Below are 16,530 nucleotides of genomic sequence, written 5' to 3'. Positions count from 1 at the left end.
GAGGTGGTTGTCAGGCATATGTTCATAGGTGAGAATGATGATGAGTGTCACGGATCATCACATTCATAAAGTTGAAGAACGAATGAATATCTTAGAGAAGAAGCATGCGTGAATTGAATAGAAGAACAGTAGTAATTATATTAATTCATGAAGAACAGCAGAGCTCCCTACCTTAATCTATGGTGTGTAAAAACTCCACCGTTGAAAATACAAAATTAATAGAGGTGTTCATTGGCTTCGGCCCCAGAGGGGGAACCAGAAGAACCAAGATGAAAATACAATAACAAAATGTCCTATTTATAGAGAACTAGTAGCCTAGGATTTACAGAAATAGGTAATTAATGCAGAAATCTTCTTCCGAGCCCACTTGGTGTGTGCTTGGGCTGAGCATTGAAGTTTTCATGTGTAGAGACTTTTCTTGGAGTTAAACACCAGTTTTTGTGCCAGTTTGGGCATTTAACTCCAGCTTTTATGCCAGTTTTGGCGTTTTGACGCTAGAATTTCTATGCTGACTTGCAACGCCAGTTTGGGCCATCAAATCTTGCACAAAGTATGGACTATTATATAATGCTGGAAAGCTCAGGATGTCTACTTTCCAACGCAATTGAGAGCGCTCCAATTGAGCTTCTGTAGCTCCAGAAAATCCACTTCGAGTGCAGGGAGGTCAGAATCCAACAGTATCTGCAGTCCTTTTTCAGCCTCTAAATTAGATTTTTGCTCAGGTCCCTCAATTTCAGCCAGAAAATACCTGAAATCATAGAAAAACACACAAACTCATAGTAAAGTCCAGAAATGTGATTTTTATTTAAAAACTAATAAAAACATAACAAAAACTAACTAAAGTATACTAAAAATATACTAAAAACAATGCCAAAAAGCGTATAAATTATTTGCTCATCAGCAAGGAAGTGCACTTTCTTGGGATTTAGGGAAGGCATTCAAGGTATTGTTCTATTAGATCTTCACTCAAATGAAATTTTTGTGTCTAGAAATGTAAAGTTCTATGAAAAAAAATTTTCTTTCACCAAAACAGTTGACACACATTCACATCCTACATCATCACGGATTCATCCCATGCCTGACCATTTCACATATGATACGTATTCATACACTGTACCACAAGTCTAGTATCTACACACACACACACGAATATCTTCCTGAACAACAGATTCCCGCACCCACTTCACCAACACAAAGCACCACACACATCATTGATCCATGCATTAATAATGATTTAAACGGAGAAACAACTAAGCATACATCCATAGATAATTTTCATACCCCTGTCTCTCAACATCTTGTTCCTTTAAGAAGGTCTACAAGAGAGCATAGGAAACCTTCATATCTCAAAGATTTTAATATGAGTGTCTCCACAGCCCCACCAAGCAAATATTCCCTCACACACTTCTTATGTTATAATACACTTTCAGCATCACATAGAACCTTTTCCCTGGCCATCTCCACTGACAAAGAATCGAGGTCTTATGAGGATGTCGTAGCTCATGCTACTTGGAGGTAAGGGTGTTCATGGGCCAGGTGAAACCGGATTTGATGTGACCCAAACCTGACCCAAAACATATATCGGGCCTATTTGTTAGACCCAAACCCGGCCCTAGACCCGATGAAATCTACACACTTTTGGGCCACGATTATCCCGGGTAAAAACTGAACCGTTAACATTACTTTCTTGTAAGCTAGCATGTGAAAATATCCAAATTTCCAAGACTCCAACCATTATTGGACATGGTAAAATTCACTTGGAAAAATATAACAAGAACCAATCCTTCCCTAAAATTAAAGCATAACCATAATCAATACTAATATTGTCTAATAATACCAAATATTTAAATCAATACAAATAACACAATATTATGCATTAGTCTAAAGTCTTATGCATTTTAAACATAAAACATTAACTTATAGCCTTATAATGACTAATAACACGAAATATTAATGTTTACAATACTTAAATTCCACATAAGAATAGCCATCATCCATCACTAATAATACAAAATATTAATTGTGTATGATGACCGGGCCACCGGGTCGAGTTCGGGTGACCCGAGCTATGGCCCGGACCCGACCCGAAAAAATGACCGGGTTTATTTTTTAGACCCTTATCCGGCCCTAGACTCGGTGAAATCACACCAAATTAGCCCCTAAAAAGTTCGGGGCCGGGCTGAGTCTTCGGGCCGGGTCGGGCTGGGCCATGAACACCCCCTACTTGGAGCAATGCCATCAAAAATGAACTTGATGCACTACAACAACTACAGACTTGGAAAATCCAAGCTCTTCCTCCTGGGAAGAAAGCCATAGGCTGCAAATGGGTGTTTAAGCTCAAACACAACCCCGATGGGAGCATTGAAAGACATAAGACGCAACTAGTCGCGAAAGGCTTCACCCAATAAGTACCCGGTATCGACTACCTCAATACATTTAGTCATGTTTTAAAGCTCAGCACACTTCGCATTGTGCTTGCATTGGCTGCTTCCAAAGGTTGGTTTCTTAAGCAGATTGACATCAACACAGCCTTCCTTCATGGTGAGTTGGAGGAAAAGGTCTATATGTGCATTCCTCCCCCCCACCTCGGGTTGAATGCCCCTCCCAATCACGTTTTTCACACTGCAGAAGTCCCTCTACGACCTGAAACATGCGAGTCGATAGTAGAACAATATGTTGAAATCTGTTCTATTAAAAAGTGGGTACAGCCGATCGAAGTCTGATCACAACTTGTTTACCAAACACAAGAGTAGTGGCTTCATTGCCCTGCTGGTTTACGTAAATGATGTGGTGTTGGTAGGGAATGACATGAGTGAAATCAATTCTATTAAGACACTATTGCATGAGAAGTTTCGCATCAAGGACATTAGTGATTTAAAGTTCTTCCTAGGGATGGAGGTTGCTCGAAGTAGGGAAGGCGTTGTTTTATACCAACAGAAGTATGCTTTGGATTTATTACGAGATTCTTGAATGGAGCCGTGCAAACCAGCTTCAACCCCAATGGATTATGGCGCTAAGTTGACCAAAGGTGGGGGGGATTACAACCGGACAACAGCGCAAATAGGAAGCTAATTGGCAAACTTCTTTATTTGGCTTACACAAGGCCAGAAATCAGTTTCACAATTGGCAAGCTCAGCCAATTTCTTGAGAAACTAACTACTTTGCACCTCAAGGCAGCATATAGAGTTCGGAGACACATCAAGATGGAGCCTGCAACTGAGTTGTTCTTCCTGTCCAAGTCTGGTATGCTAGTGTCAGGATTTAGTGACTCTAATTGGGCGGCGTGCTCTGATTCACGAAGATACATATCTGACTACTGCTTTTATATTGGGAGTTTGATTGTTTCATGGAAAAGCAAGAAACAAACGACTGTAGCATCATCTTCTGTTTAAGTAGAATATCGAGCATTGGCCTCGGCCACTAGATAAGTAGTTTGGCTTAAGAAAGTCCTAAGAAACTTGGGTTTTGAGCTGGAGAAACCTATAAGTCTATACTGTGATAGCCAAGCCGCCATTCACATCGCTCACAATTCAGTTTTTCACGAACGAACAAAGCATATTGAGATTGATTGCCATGTGGTAAGAGACAAGGTGATGGAAAACTCATCCACTTACTTTCTGTCTCGACTCACGAACAAATAACAGACCTATTGACAAAGCCACTTGCACTAAACACTTTCTCCACTCTCTACGGTAAATTAGGACTACTGGACATTTGTACTCTTAACTTGAGGGAAGATGTTACCTGACATGTGAGTTGAGAGACTAACAAACTAACCATTTAGTTGCTAAATAGCTGAATTAGTTAGCTAGTGGAGATATTTATCACAAGGTGGTTAGAGTAAAATTTTATCAACTGCTATGCATGTGTATACTACATGAACCTAACAAATTAGTTGAGCTTAACTCATTGTATCTGTGGTTGTATATAAGGCTTGACATACCTCATAGTTAATTGAGTTTTGCCATTTTTCTGATTCAAGCCACATCTCTGTCTTTCTCTTTTCTGCATTCTCTGAACTTGCACAATCTCTAACTACTCTCACCATGTCTTTAATAATTTTAACCATAGAATTTTTATTTGTTATGGCTCTTGGTTTGTCTATTGAGAGAATAACTAACTTGGGTTTCTTCATGGTTAATATTTCTATTCAAAACGACGTTGCACACATAATGCAACAAACAACGTTACACACGGAGTTTTCATGAACTTTTTCTTCTTTCATTTTGGTTTTTCTTTCCAATTTTTTTAACCTTTCTTTTCAATTTTTTTTTCTTGTTTGGCTAGATCATATTCAAAACTTGGGTGGTTCAAAAAATTGGAAAAAAAATTGTAAAATTGATATTCTTTAAAACTTATAATTGGTAACAATAATTTTACCATGCTTGAATAATTGGTTTTCTAAAGAATGGTTAGTATTAATTAGAGTTAAGTACGACTTTGGTCACTAAGGTATAGGCCAAAAAAAATTTTCGTCCCTAATCTTTTTTTCCTACAAAATCGTCCCTAAGGTTTAACTTAATTTTAAAATCGTTATTCAAACCAAAATACCCTTCTCCTTCTTCACCAAAATACTCGGTTCTTCTTCTCCATCACAGCAATACACAGTCTTCTCCATCACAGCAGCATTAAAACAAAGAAGGAAAAGAACACAACAGCAACATAATTTCAACAGCAGCAAAAACTTTTAACTAACGCATATAAAAAAAAATCAAAACAGAGAAACAGAAGAATGGAATAGAATCAGAAGTAAAATAAAAATAGAGGAACAATGGAATCAATCAGAATAGAATCAGAGTCAACAACAACAGTGTAATTAACAAAATCAACAAATCTAACAATGTAATTAACAAAAGAAACAGAAGAAGAATAATCAACTTAATTAACGAAATTAGAAACAGAAGCAGAATAATCAACTTAATCAGAAGCAGAATTGAAACCCAGTGGCGAAGAGCAATGGCGACATGGGAGGAATAGTGGCGAGCTAGCGAGGAAGAGGAGCAGTGACGAGATTTGGTGGCGAGATCCAACGGTGAGGATGCGAATGACGACGAGCAACGACGAAGAGCAGCAGCGAGCTAGCGAGGAAGAAGAGCAGTGGCAGGATCTGGCGGTGAGATCCAGCGGTGAGGACGCGAACGACAAGGAGCAACAGCGAGGAGTAGTGGCGAGGACACAAACGACAAGGAGCAACGGCAAAGAGTAGCGGCGAGGATGCGAACGACGAAGAACAACGGCAAGGAGCAGTGGCGAGCGGCAAAGAGCAGAGGCGAGCGGCGGATAGCCTTCCCCCTTGCATGATTCCCTTCTCCCCACCTTCCCTTCCCCTTCTTCTTCCCAGAAAAACCCCTAACATGATTCCCTTCCCCTTATTTTTTAATTCTTTTAGTTAGGGGTAATTTGGTAATAAAAGTTAAAATTTTGGTAAAAATAAACGATTTTAAAATTAAGTTAAACCTGACGAACGATTTTGTATGCAAAAAAAATTGAAGACGAAAAAAATTTTCAATCTATACCTTAAAAATCAAAATCGTACTTAACCTTATTAATTATTATAACTCAATTTTCAATTCCTCCAATAATCATCAAAACTTATTATAGAGAATAATTAATTCTTTATTTATGAGAAGATTGCCTAGAAATTATCGTACAGTGATCTAAAGGCCAAAATATTGTTGTAATAAGAAAAACTATTAGAAATAAAAGGGCGAACTATCTTATCCAACCAAAAATGAGTAAAGGAGAGCAAAATCATCTTTGATTATAAAAGATAAAAAATTAAAAATAAAAAGTAAAAGGAAGGAAAAGGGGGGAACACACGAGATATGATATATATAAAGCAAACTAAGGGCAAAATGGCCTCCCAAAATCATCCCTGTAACTAGGAATTTGGAAGTGTCTAAGCCTCCCTTCTTGTTGCTTCATATATTTTTCACAAAGAAACGCTTTGGAGAATTTGTCTTCCACATTCCTATTAACATCATGCACAAAAACATGTGTCTCACCGCTATCTTTGTTTCTAGCCATCATTCCCGCCGTGTATATGGCCGTCATCCGCCCCGGGGCTTCATCGTAGTACCCTGTAGGCGCATCCACCATAATCAAATCCCATTTCGTATCGTAGACAAAAGAAGGCAGTCCCTTTAGAGCCAGCGGGCAGATAGAGATTCTTGGATCTCCGACCGCCGTGCACTCCGGCCCTTTCCCTACCTCCATCAGGTTATCCGCCTCATTCACCTTGCTATCGTAGCCGACATGGTAGGACTCCAGCGTGGGGAACCGCCGCCTTATTTGTTCGATCCACGCCTCGTCCTCCTCCAGGAAAACCGTCCTGCCGCCGTGGTTTAGTGTGCTCCACATGAGGCTGTCATGGCCTAATCCGAACACGAGAAAATTGCATGGCGAATGCTTCTCTAAGATTCTTGCTGACACTGAAATCTCCTTCAGAGTCTGTTGCGGGGTTATTGTTGAGGTTGCGTAGTGGATGAGAGCTTTGGATATCGAAGGCGAAAGCTTGGTGCACGATGATAGGGAACAATCTTCTGTTGAGGAGTCTAATGAGCGTTTTGCACCGTCATCGTGTATGGTCGAAGATTTGGGAATGGAAAGAGAAGCAGCTTGGGAAGATGTTGGAGACAAATTTGGAGTGGAAGTAGAGAAGTTTGATCTGAGCACGAAGAGGATGAAGAATGAAACCAACACCGCTACAATGAGGAACTTGATGTTGAGGGTTTGATTTGGTTTAGGCCTCATGTTTGTGGTGGTTGAGTATGGTGGTGATTGTAAGTGTAGTTGGCTTGAAATAGAGGAAGGTAAAAAGCTGTGTGTGTGTGAAGCTAAGGTAGAGATGTACAGACCAAATGACAAATTAAATTAACCATCAATGCTTGGACGCGAAGGGAAGGGGCATGCATCGCAGTGGATATTTGATGAAGACAAAAGAGCTGCCAGAATTGTGAATGAAGCAAACTGAAGTGGTTGTTGCACCTGAAAATTTGGTGTCTTTTTTTCAACAAATTTTGGAGAATGGTTTAAGTGTTTAACAAATCATGATATTATGTGTGAAAAATATTACGTTTATCAAATTAATTTCTATGTATAAATATTAATGTGTTAAACTTTTTTTAATTATATTTTAATATATATTTTTTATCAGTATTAGATTTAATAATTGATTTTTAATGCATATGTAGTATGATGTATATGATTAACAACTTTGTAACTAATTTATAGCCATCATAAAAATATAAATAAAGAAACCAATGCAACTAAGTATATTTTTTTAAAGAACAAATAATATTTGAAAAGAAAATAATCAACTCTATCGAAAATACTCGCTCAATGGCGGGTGTTGTTATTGCTATATAGACTAAAGTAAACTTGTGTTTTTGTTGTTATCTATTGATACATAAAAAGAATGTAGTCGGTGGTTTATTGCTTGACATGTGGAATTTGTTCGACAAGTGTTAGACTCCATTGGATGATCATAAGTGGCAACCTAATAACACAGCAGAAATATTGAAATGAACCAAAAAATACAGCTCTCTTTTTTTAATTTTTGGTTATTTGCTGGGCTGATTTTTTTTTTTATATGATTTAGTGGTGTGAGTTATGCTGCGTTATGATCATTAGGGGCAAATTATACTGTTATGACTGCGTTACTTTTAGGAATTTTGGGGGAAAGAAATCGGTGGGTCCGATTTCAAGCAGAGAGAGAAAGGAACACAAATCGGACCCACCGATTTGTGGGAGCCCAATTTCATAAAATGGAGAGTGCAGTAATCGGATCCATCGATTTCGGGTGGCCAAAAATTTTTTTTAATCCAACAGTGCACCAATCGGACCGAGCGATTTGTGTGGCACGCGGTCGGTCCGTCCGATTTGCCTGTAACTGCATACATAAAATGAAAAAAAAAATAATCACAGAAGCCTCATTTCTTCATCGCCGGTCTCAGCTGATGTTCTTCCTCTTTTCTCATTCTTCTCCTTCATTCTTGTAGAATAGATTTCAGTGAGTGTAAGAATAGACAAGTACATATACTGATATGGATGATAGAGTTGTGTTGAAAATTTATTATTATGGGCAGATTTTGTTGCAAAAATATGAAGGAGTTCAATTTGTGTGTGAAAATTCATTAGATGTTGTTATTCCGTTCATATTGTCATTTGAGGAATTGAAAAGTGTGATTTGTGAGAAGATAGATTCTCAAAGATCTAGGAGAGTATCGTGTATTTTGTACAGGTATCCTTTATCTGTGTTTGGTGGGTTCAATTTCAGACCAAGTACGTGACAGATGAAGCGAGTATGCATGAAATGTTTTCAATGTATATGGAAAATCGCCACCGAATGTCGTACATCGAGTTGTATGTTGAGTTTGAGCAATTTGAAGCGGACTGTAACATTGAATTGAAAGATTATAATAGTGAAAGCGAGGATGAATTTGAAAGTAACTATGAGATCGTTGGTCCAGGTGAAGACGAAGATGAAGCTGGCGGCGCCATGAACGCGGATGTGGCGGAAGTTGCAAATGCACTAGCAAACCCGCATACGTTTCAGGAGCCTTCTTTCATGCGGTCGTTGGATTTGGAGGCTATGCACGCACCGAAGTTTCTGCAATATAAAAATGTAGGTGCGTAAAGCTAGACAGCTATGTGAAACTCTGTAGTAGCTGATGAATAAGTCAGATGAGTAATATATGTGATATGTGGATAGTCATTTGTGACTATAGTATTTGATTTTTTTTATTAATTAATAGTTCTTTGTTATGGATTATATTTAGTTGTTCTTTACGTAGATAGAATAGCGAAAAAAAAAAGACTATTATGATCTTACATGATAAAGTGTGTTTATTAATTGAGTTGTAATAAATGATTAATTACTGAGTACATAATATAGGATTTATTTCTTTTGATGTATGCAGCGCTTCCTGTTGTGGCGGATGGTGAGTTCACAGTGGGGATGGAATTCAGTTCAAGGGAGGCAGTAATCAAGGCAATGAAAGATTATACCATCCGAAGAGGTGTAGACTATCGGGTATATGAGTCGGAACCGACGACATTCTATGCCAAATATAGAGAATATGGCAATGGTTGTGACTGGTTGATCAGGGTTACCAAAATGCAGAAGAAGTACTGTTGGGAGATAAGGAGGTACAATGGAAGTCACACTTGTACTAGGTCTACTATTTCTCAAGACCATTCGAAACTGGATTCCAAGACAGTTGCAGAAGCAATTAAGCCGTTGGTAGAGGTTGACCCGTCTATAAAGGTGAAATCAGTCATTGCTGAAGTCCAGTCAAAGTTTAACTACACCATCAGTTATCGCAAGGCTTGGTTAGCAAAGCAGCAGGCGGTGGAATCAATTTTCAAAGGTTGGAAAGCAACATATGAAGCTTTGCCCATATGGTTTGAGGCCATGTGTCACAAGGAGCCATCAGCAGTGGTTCACTTTGAAACAATACCTGCTTACCAGGGGGATGATTTGGTTCCTGATATACGTGTACTGCATAGAGTCTTCTGGAGTTATTACCCTTGTATAAGGGCCTTCAGACACTGCAAGCCAGTGGTGCAAGTGGACGAGACTCATTTGTATGGAAAATACAAGGGTTGTTTATTAGTTGCAGTCTCACAAGATGGTAATAACAACATCGTGCCTATTGCATTTGCCATAGTAGAAGGAGAGACTTCTGATGCATGGTACTTTTTTCTGAGTAACTTGCGTCAACATGTGGTGACACGTGATGGTGTGGGACTTATCTCTGATCGACACGATTCTATTAGGTCAGCTATTGAGAGAAGTAATGGAGTTTGGTCTCCTCCTAGAGCATTTCATATGTTTTGTATCCGGCATATTGAGTCCAACTTCTTGAGGAAGTTCAAGGCATCTTACTTGCAGAAGCTCATCATCAACATTGGTAAGTTTAATACAATGAACTTTGGCTTTATTGTAAGTACGATCAAATAGAATGATGTTCATTGTACTGAATGTTTTTCATAGGATACTCAAGGATGATCAGGGAGTACCAAATGCGCTATGAACGATTAAAGGAACGGGGTGAGACTTACACCAACTGGCTTGATCGGATCCCACGTGAGCAGTATGCTTTGGCATTTGATGGTGGATACCAATGGGGTCATATGACCACCAATCTTGTGGAGTGCATCAATTCCGTCTTAAAGGGTGCACGCAATCTTCCGGTGACTGCGCTTGTTAAGGCTATATTTTACAGACTGAATGAGTTGTTCACTAGGAAAAGAGCCGAGGCTGAATGTGCACATCATCATTCAACACTATACGATCTTTCAAACCCCTAAACCATGTTAATTTTATAAAGTTTCCTCTACAGTCCGTCTTCCTCGGTGCAACTCCAAACTGGTGCAAGCACTCGGCTTTCAATGCCTCAAAACTACTCATGGTCGGTCCTGTAACCGGAAGACCATTTGTCAGCAGACCGAGAATTATCGCCACATCCTCTAAGGTCACGACACACTCACCAACCGAAAAATAAAACGTGTGAGTCTCAGGCCGCCATCTCTCAATCAAAGCATTAATCATTGCTGACTGCCATTGGATAATTCCAATTTGTGAAACATAATAAAATCCAGTCTCACGTAAGTGTGACTCAACAATTTGGTTATATGGATCCAGCGGCTTTAAATGATCACGCATCAACATCCTTGAACCCTACAATATCACATTTTCGCTATAAGTACCAGTATAATATAACTATATTCTCAAAAATACAATTATCCTTACATGTCCATTATAACTAATTCCAGCATAATTGCATTTCAAACATACACAGTAAATCTGTTATACAAAAATTCTTCAATCATATTCATTACCTTATAACAAAAATTATTTAACCTTAACTAACTAACCAGAATAATTTCACGACTGATAAACTATTTATTCGTAAAATAGCATACTAATTTTATTATTGTTATTATTATTCATAAAACAGCATACTAATTTTATTATTATTATTATTATTATTATTATTATTATTATTATTATTATTATTATTATTATTATTATTATTATTATTATTCATAACACGGAATCATAATAATAATTTCCTAATCTAAGTTTAGTTATTACTAATTTATTGTCTAAATTTTACTGAATTAAAATTTAATTATTAATAATCATAAATAAAATAATTTATTAAATTTTTATTATTAATCATAATAATTTATTAAACTCAATTACTACTGCTAATAATAATAATAAGGGATAAGTATGATTTTGGTCCCCAACGTAAGGGCTGAAAATTTATTTCGTCCCTCACCTTTTTTTCGCTCCAAAATGGTCCCCAAGGTTTCAGTTTATTGTAAAATGGTCCTTCGGACAAAAATACCCCTCCCTCCCTACCTCCCCTCTTCTTCCTCAACCAGAAACAGAAGTAGAATCGCAAATGCAGGCAGAGGAGGAGCAGCGGCGTGGAGCGGCGGCGGCGTGGAGCTGCTGCGACGGCGACCTTTCCCCTTCCCCCTTTCCCCTCTTCCCAAAACAACACCCCCCTCCCGCTTCTCTTTCTCCCCCCTCCCCCCGTCTCGGCAGCGCTGTGTTTTCTCCCACCACCACCACCAGAACCCACCACCACCACCACATTATCATCATGGTCATCATCATCATCATTATCATCAGAAGAACAGCACCTAAACCACCAGAACAAAACCACCACTACCACCAGAACCCACCACCACCACATTATCATCATGGTTATCATCATCATCAGAAATCCACAACAATATTCCATAACAAATTTCAACAACAACAATATTTCACAACAAATTTAAAAAAAATCCAAAAATTTCACAAACAAATCAAGTTCACAGAAGAAGAAGAAAGAAGAAGAAGAAGAATTGGTGGTGCGGTGGTGAGGCGGAAGAAGAAGAAGAAGAAGATGGTGGTGGTGCGGCAGGGGCGATGGTGCGGTGGAAGAAGAGGAAGAAGAAGAAGGTGGTGGTGGTGGCGGCGCGGTGCGGTGCGGCGGCGGGAAGAAAAAGAAGAAGAAGAAGAAGAAGTGGCGGATGGCGGTGGGTGTCGGGCGGCGGTGCGGCGACGGGAAGAAGAAGAAGAAGAAGCGGCGGGCGGAGGCGGCGGTGCGGCGGCATGGGTCCCCTTTCTCTCCCCCCTCCACCCTCCCCCCTTTCTCCCCACCCACCCCGCTTCTGTATCCCCCCTTTCTTCTTTTTTTTCTTTTTTTATTTATTTATTTTATATTTATTTTATTTTATAATTTTTTTAATAAAGGGTAATTTGGTAATAAAAAAATATAATTGGTAAAAAGGACGATTTTAAAAAAAAACTAAAACTTTGGGGACCATTTTAGAGCGAAAAAAAAGGCGAGGGACGAAATAAATTTTCAGCCCCTACGTTGGGGACCAAAATCATACTTAACCCTAATAATAACAACAACAATATATCAATCCAATCTACTCTAATCTAATATGTACAGATCTCATCCCTTCTCCTTCTTCATTACATTCATTCATTCTTTTATTATTTTATTTTAACCAATAACCATTAAAAAAAACTCAATTTTTCCGTAGAGCACCATATCATACATACATACATACATGATTAATTCCTATTTTGATTTCTATTTTTAACCACCTAACAATAAAATCATACACACATACATGATTAATCTCTACTTAGTGCCATTATAATATATATTGCTAATAAAATTTAATATTATCACTATTATTATTATTATTATTATTATTATTATTAAATCAGATTATTAAAAAATAAAAACTTACATAATTTAGATGCCCAAGATAATTAATAATATGAAGCTCTGGTTGATTTACTTCTTTAATTTTTAGTCTTCTTGGCATTTTCTTTAATTTTTTTTGAAGGTTTATTGTGGTCCAACAATAGTGATAAAGGAAGAAAGTGGTGGGGTTGAGTGTGTGTTAATTTGAAGAGAGGGATACGAGAGTGAAAGGTATACTGCTGGGAAGGGGGAAATAATGGTCTTTTGGATGAGGGAGTCACGGGCCAACTAAGGAAGGCTGCATGCGTGACGCGTGGACAGGGAACCCAAATCGGTGGGTCCGATTAGTGCACCTGCCGCGTCCTAAAATCGGTTCGTCCGATTTTTGTCCACCAAATCGGTCCGTCCGATTTCTTTTACCCAGCCGTCACATCTCCGTGAAACACCATAAACCCCTATATTGCTGCTATACTTATCAATCCCTCCATATCAAAATTAAAAATCTTTATTTGCTGTGTTCGGTTTGCACATAGGAAACTTTGTCTTTCATATTGAAGTGGTAATGGTGTTTTTTTAATATATATATATTATTAAAGTGTTATTTTTAAATGTGGAACTGTTTAATTAGTGAAGTAGAAATTGGACCGTCTGATTTGTTAGAGGGGTAGAAATTGGACCGTCCGATTTGTAGAGATAGATAAATCGGACCGTCTGATCTGTGAGAGGTACTGAAATCGGATCGTTCGATTTGTATTAAAAAATTAAAAAATTTGAGGTACAGAAATCAAACTCTCTAATTTGTGTACTTTTCACAATTTTAAAAAATATAAAAAATTACAATATTAAAGTATATCATTACTTTTACTTCCATATCCACAAAAAATAGCCCACACATGGAAACTTATTTGTTATCTGACAAATAGAGCTGGAAGTGAGTCGAGTTGAGCCGCGCTGGATCAAGTTCAAGCTCGACTCAAAAATTGAGCTTGACTCACGGTTCGATTCATTAACAATCGTGCCTATTTCTTAAGCTCAAGCTGGCCTCACCAAAAGCTCACAAGCTAGCTCAAATAATAAGAACATAATCTATAATTCTATATCAATAAATTATAACTTATATATTTTAAAAAATATTTAAAAAGATCAATTTTATATGTTGCTTATCTATTAATAAATTATAAATTTTTTATTTATATCCTACATCAAAATTTGGACAATTTACTTAAATAAATAGAATAGAGAAAACGTTTACCTAAATGTGCAAAACTGGTTCTTGTTACCTGCATGTACAAAAAGCCATTTCTATGTAATCCGTGGCAACCCACCACGGTTTCAAAACGTGCATAAACCGTGGCAGGTCCCAGCGGATTATGGCCAAAAGATATAGAGTGTAAACCGTGGTAGGTCACCACGGTTTACTAAGGAGAGATGTCCTGCATAAACCGTGGAGAGTCACCACGGTTTATGAAGAAACTTGTTTGCACATAAAACCTTGTGGGTCACCACGGTTTATGTGTGGTAAATAATGGCTAGAAAACCTTGTTAATTTTATGTCCAATAGAAAATGAATTTATTAGCACAATAAATTTATGAGCAGAATCTTAAATTATGTCTTATCAATAACAACTTTTTATAATAGAAAGAGTACAATAGAAAAAAAAATCAGATAATACTAAGAAAATGATTTTTATAGTGCTTAAAAAATTGATGTCTATTTACTAAAAAATAAAAAATTAATATTTAATTTAAAATGATGAAATTTAATAAATTTAAAATATTTAAAATTTGTTATGTAAAATAAATTAGAAAAAAATTAGACTCCAATAATAAACACCATGAAATTTTTAGATTTTTTTCTATTATAAAATAAAAAAATATTTTTAAAAATAAATTACACTAACATTAATGTTTGGAATCTGTGTTTTTATTTTTTATTTTGAGTTTTTATGAAGTTTTCAAAATCTTAGGCGAACTTATAAAAACTACTCAAAAGTTCGTTTAACCTTAAGGTGACCTCTCTCATTATATTCATCTTTATTTTTTCATTTATAAAATAAAGATTCATTACACTATAACATATTAATGAGTACAATAAAATAATTACTTGTTAATATTGGTATATTAATATTCATTAACATGCTTATTGATTAAATCTTTTATATAGATTTAATAAATTCACATATAAGTGTATATTGATACATTAGTATTTGTTAAATTTAAAATAAAAAATATTTATTATATTATAAGAATATTAATGAGTACTCTAAAAAATATTAATAAGTAATTATTTTATTATGTTCATTAATATTTTTTATAGTATAATAAATATTTAAATATAGTGTAAAATGAAAATAGGGATAAACATAATGAAAAAATAATTGATAATACATGTAAAAATTTTATAGTATATATTAGTCAATAATACACATAAACCGTGGTGACCCACAAGGTTTTATGTGCAAACAAATTTTTTCATAAACCGTGGTGACTCTCCACGGTTTATGCACGCCATCTCTCCTTATCTTTTGGCTATAATCCGCTGGACCTGCCACATGCACGTTTTGAAACCGTGGTGGGTTGCCACGGATTACATAGAAATGGCTTTTTGCACATGCAGGTAACAAGAACCAATTTTGCACATTTGGGTAAACGTTTTCTCTATTCTATTTATTTAAGTAACTTGCCCTTATTTTTATATGTTTGATTGCATCAATGTGGTATCATTTAGACTGCGCATGATAATTGCATCAATGTGGTATCATAAATTTAAGAAATAAATTAAACTAGTTTTATTTTATACATGAGTGTCCATTTGGATGATTATGCTATTTTAATTTACATTACATTTAAATAGTAGAAAAAATATAATCTAAATCTATAATTTTTGCCTAGTCCAAATTGAACCAATTTTTAATAATAAAATTATATAACTTTGATAAAAAAAATAGTAGAAAAAATAAATTTTATCATATTACCACTTTAACTACTCATACATTCATATCACCACTTTAACTACTCATACATACATATATAAGTAATGACATTATAATATATATAAAGTATAATAAAGATTTTTAGTCAATCATTTTTCTATTAACTATTATGTTCTTTTATTTTTCTTTATTTGCTGTCAACAAAATAATATAAAATAAACTGTAAAAAAATTTTTTAATAATTTTTAATTTTTAAAATTTCATTGATTTAAAAATTCTTTTTAAAAAATGCTTAAATTTTTTAACATAATTCTTAATTCTTATTTATATTTATTTTAAAAAGTTCATTATTGAATTCATTGCTTACGAAAGAAAAATTTTACTCTCTTCTTTAAGGGTTTTTTATTTAAATAAATTAAATATATTCAATAATTACTAAAATAAATAATTTTAAAAATTATTACAAAAATATGTTAGTCTTTCATATCTCGTTTAAACGAGATAATTTGCACGTATCTTGTTTACAGTATAAACAGGATATATATATTTATAAATATAAAAATATATTTTTTAAAAATAATAAAAATATTATTAATTTAAATTGGACCAAATTCTTAAAAATAAAACATTTCAAATACGGTGTACTAACTCATACAAATTAAAATATGGGAAGCATGAAGTGAAGTTAATGCACGATAAATAAAACACACAAAAAATGAGAAGAGAATTGGCAAACGGTTATCTCCTACTTTTTCTTTGTTTTATTTATCCTCATCAACCTCTCTTAACAATTGGCGAACGGTTATTTCTTATTCTTCCTCTGTTTTATTTATCTCCTTAACACACAATTAAAACTGATGGGTGTGCGG

At 35.8% G+C, this 16,530-nt stretch overlaps 2 protein-coding genes across 2 annotated transcripts; one reads left to right on the top strand and one right to left on the bottom strand.

Annotated features, from left to right (window-relative positions):
* Nucleotides 1-5,732: 5,732 nt before the first annotated feature.
* LOC112755071 (glucuronoxylan 4-O-methyltransferase 1) lies at nt 5,733-7,097 on the bottom strand. Its single transcript, XM_025802969.3, has one exon. The coding sequence runs from the start codon at nt 6,751-6,753 to the stop codon at nt 5,845-5,847; it is 909 nt and encodes a 302-aa protein (XP_025658754.1). The 5' UTR covers nt 6,754-7,097; the 3' UTR covers nt 5,733-5,844.
* A 1,232-nt stretch (nt 7,098-8,329) lies between these two features.
* Nucleotides 8,330-10,314, top strand: LOC112757597 (uncharacterized). The gene is made up of 3 exons (XM_025806153.1): nt 8,330-8,630; nt 8,922-9,914; nt 9,998-10,314. Exons 1-3 carry the CDS (start codon nt 8,330-8,332, stop codon nt 10,312-10,314), a joined length of 1,611 nt encoding a protein of 536 aa, XP_025661938.1.
* The last annotated feature ends 6,216 nt before the right edge of the window (nt 10,315-16,530 follow it).

Source organism: Arachis hypogaea, chromosome 16 (assembly GCF_003086295.3).
Source record: "Arachis hypogaea cultivar Tifrunner chromosome 16, arahy.Tifrunner.gnm2.J5K5, whole genome shotgun sequence".
Classification (NCBI taxonomy): domain Eukaryota; kingdom Viridiplantae; phylum Streptophyta; class Magnoliopsida; order Fabales; family Fabaceae; genus Arachis; species Arachis hypogaea.
Note: the sequence above shows the minus strand (reverse complement) of the source record. Positions and strands in the feature narration are given on the sequence as shown.